This window comes from Micropterus dolomieu, linkage group LG02 (genome assembly GCF_021292245.1).
Source record: "Micropterus dolomieu isolate WLL.071019.BEF.003 ecotype Adirondacks linkage group LG02, ASM2129224v1, whole genome shotgun sequence".
Classification (NCBI taxonomy): domain Eukaryota; kingdom Metazoa; phylum Chordata; class Actinopteri; order Centrarchiformes; family Centrarchidae; genus Micropterus; species Micropterus dolomieu.
The window spans coordinates 2,977,800-2,980,458 of record NC_060151.1 but is presented as its reverse complement, the minus strand read 5'-3'; the positions used below and the strand labels follow the sequence as shown (position 1 = coordinate 2,980,458).

The following is a 2,659-nucleotide window of genomic DNA, read 5'->3' as shown; positions in this document are numbered from 1 at the left end:
ATCAATAAGCTGTTGAATACTCACTCTGATTAATATTTAGGCTTTTATAAAAATAAAAGTTAATTATTAATTATTAGTGATAGCTGCATAAAAATAAATGTAGCCTACTGCATGCCATATTTCTTAACTATTATTATATAAATATAAAAGTATTATATAGGTATTCAGCACTCCTTGAAATAAACAACATGGTCCACATCGTAATTGTTTGTGTGTTTTTTTATTATTATTATTATTCCACTATGAAAATATATGTACAATAAATAATTTGGATTTTCACTATTAAAGAATCTCAATAAATAAACTAGGGTCTAAAACTCGGGTCATCAGCAGGGCTTCTCTCTCTCGTCTCGCCACGTTCAGAGAGAGAATGAATTCATTCTTCAGTTTCGAATTTGTAAGAGCAGTCCAGCTCTCTGCACCTAGACTTCGCGAACAGTTCCTGAGAAGTTATTAAGGATCCATGAAGCTGCACCAGAATGGACTAGAGGAAACAAATCCACGCACACTGATAAAGGTCCATCATTTTAACAAAACAAAAAAATATCAAAAACAAGAAAGGCAATAAATACCTGAAATTTGGACATGAGGAGAGTAAAACATCCACCACTTCTCGATCGTGGAAAAAAAACAATTTCCTTTCGGTGTTTAAAATAAAAAATGCATCTCTCTTAAACTACATTTAGCGGCAAAGTAAAACCAGCAAGAAGACGAAAAAAATATATATTTAAAAACGAACAGAATTTTCATTCAGAAATGTTTCAGGAATGTTGCCGAGAAGCTTTTATGCTTTTTAAACAACAGAGTCCTCGCCGAGTGCTGTCTCTTCCGCTCGATTGTTCATCCACACAGGCCTGTCCCTCCACTCCGTCTTTTGTCTTTTATTTTTCGTTTATGATTAAACGTTGCAGCTGGCCTCAGAAGTTGAGGTGCTGCAGGTCTATGGTGCACAGTGTGCTTGTGAACAGGTCGAAGTCCTCCTCGGAGAAATCCACCGGACTATCCAGGGAACTCTGGAGGCTGGGTGAAAGGCAGGCGTCCCCGGCGAAAAAGGTCAGATCGGGGAGCGCAGATGAGGAGGCGGCGGGAGGGGCAGCCGAGGAGGAGGTGATGGGCGAGTCCCGTTGCTCAGAGAATGACGGATCGGACGCCGCTACTGCTGCTGCGAGCCCGGCCTCGCTGAGCTGCATCAGGCCCGTGTTGTCAGCCGAGTTCGTCGCGGTGAACGCAGGCGGGGAGTGGTGAGATGCAGCAGCGTCCGAGGAGCCAGATGCCCCTGGCAGCGGTGGGCGTTCGGGACGGCTCAAACTGCAGCCCTCCTCCGGCGTGGGCTGTGCATTGTCCCCGCTGTCATTGGCGTAGGCGGTGGGAGCAGCGGCCGAAGATGGATTGCTGCTCCCCGGCTCGCCCTCCGATGTGGCCTCCCCGGTGCCAGATGCTTCCAGCGGCTGGCTTGAGTACGGGGATGAAGCATCGGCGCCTTCGAGCGGCTCGAACCCGCCCAGGTCGCTGGATTCGTGGCCTCCTCCACCGCCGTCCCGGTGGTGCGTAGTCTGGCGCTTGTGTTTCATCCGCCGGTTCTGGAACCAAACTTTGACCTGCCGCTCGGTCAGATCCAAAAGGGCGGCGATCTCTACCCTCCTGGGCCGGCATAGATACTTGTTGAAGTGGAACTCCTTTTCCAGCTCCAGCAGCTGCGTGTTGGTGTAGGCCGTGCGCAGCCGGCGGGACCCGGCTCCTCCACCATCCAGACCCGCATGACTTGAGTCTGCAGGGAGACAAAGACAAATAAAGGAGTGAGACAGAGAACTATTAGGCTATGTGGAGGATTTATTGTGCTAAATGTTGAGAAGCATTTCTATTTTTTTTATTTTAATTTTGTATTTCATTTAAACTTCAAATCGTAATCCAGGCTACTTCACGAGAGCCCCGTAAAATCTCCACAATGTTATTGCGTGCAATATCTCCTGCCAAGAAATAAGCTGCTTCAGCATAGAACAGAAACTCCCTCGGTTCTTCTCGCTCTAATAAAACAGTAATAAAACAAAAAAAGTCTCGTAAAAAATAGTAATTCCAATTAAGGTAGCAGCCAAAGCCGTAACTGCAAAAGCGGACCTTGCTGCTGGTGAAAAAATATATACACAAAAAACATAGATAAAGATAGATGATCACATTGTCAAAGTGGGTTTCCCTCCTCTGTAAAGCTTGGAATACAGCGAGTCTGCTATGAGAGGCTGCAGCATGTGATCAGAGAGATGCAAAGACAGGAAAATAAATAAATCATGGGATAGGGAGGAAATGTGCAGGGAAATGTGGGAATGTCGATGAGAAGTGAACGTGGCGGTATCTGTCAGAAACATAACTATAAACCCCGAATGGCTTTATAAATGAGATCAGAAAAGGCAGGAAATTGGGCGAGAAGACGAGAAAACACACGAATTTCAATTCAAATGAACGGGGTTTGGATTTTGCTTTTGAAGAAGCGATGAAATAAGAAATAAAGAGGGGGGGGGGGGGGGGGGGGGGGGGGGTGTAGAGATGCAGTGAATGTTATGGAGATCAGTGTAAAAGACAGAAATGACCTAAGCCCAAGAAAATCAGATTGTGTGCAGTCGGGATCCTGTGTGGATGTAGTCCAATCCCCCCCCCCCCACCTCCA

At 46.1% G+C, this 2,659-nt stretch overlaps 1 protein-coding gene across 1 annotated transcript in view; it reads right to left on the bottom strand.

The window, feature by feature from the left end:
• The window catches only part of hoxb2a (homeobox B2a), a 6,439-nt gene that overhangs the window by 1,701 nt on the left and 2,079 nt on the right, over positions 1 to 2,659 (bottom strand). Inside the window, exon 2 of the mRNA XM_046030567.1 lies at positions 921 to 1,768. Coding sequence (XP_045886523.1) covers positions 921 to 1,768 — 848 coding nt within the window. The remainder of the gene's footprint in view (positions 1 to 920; positions 1,769 to 2,659) is intronic.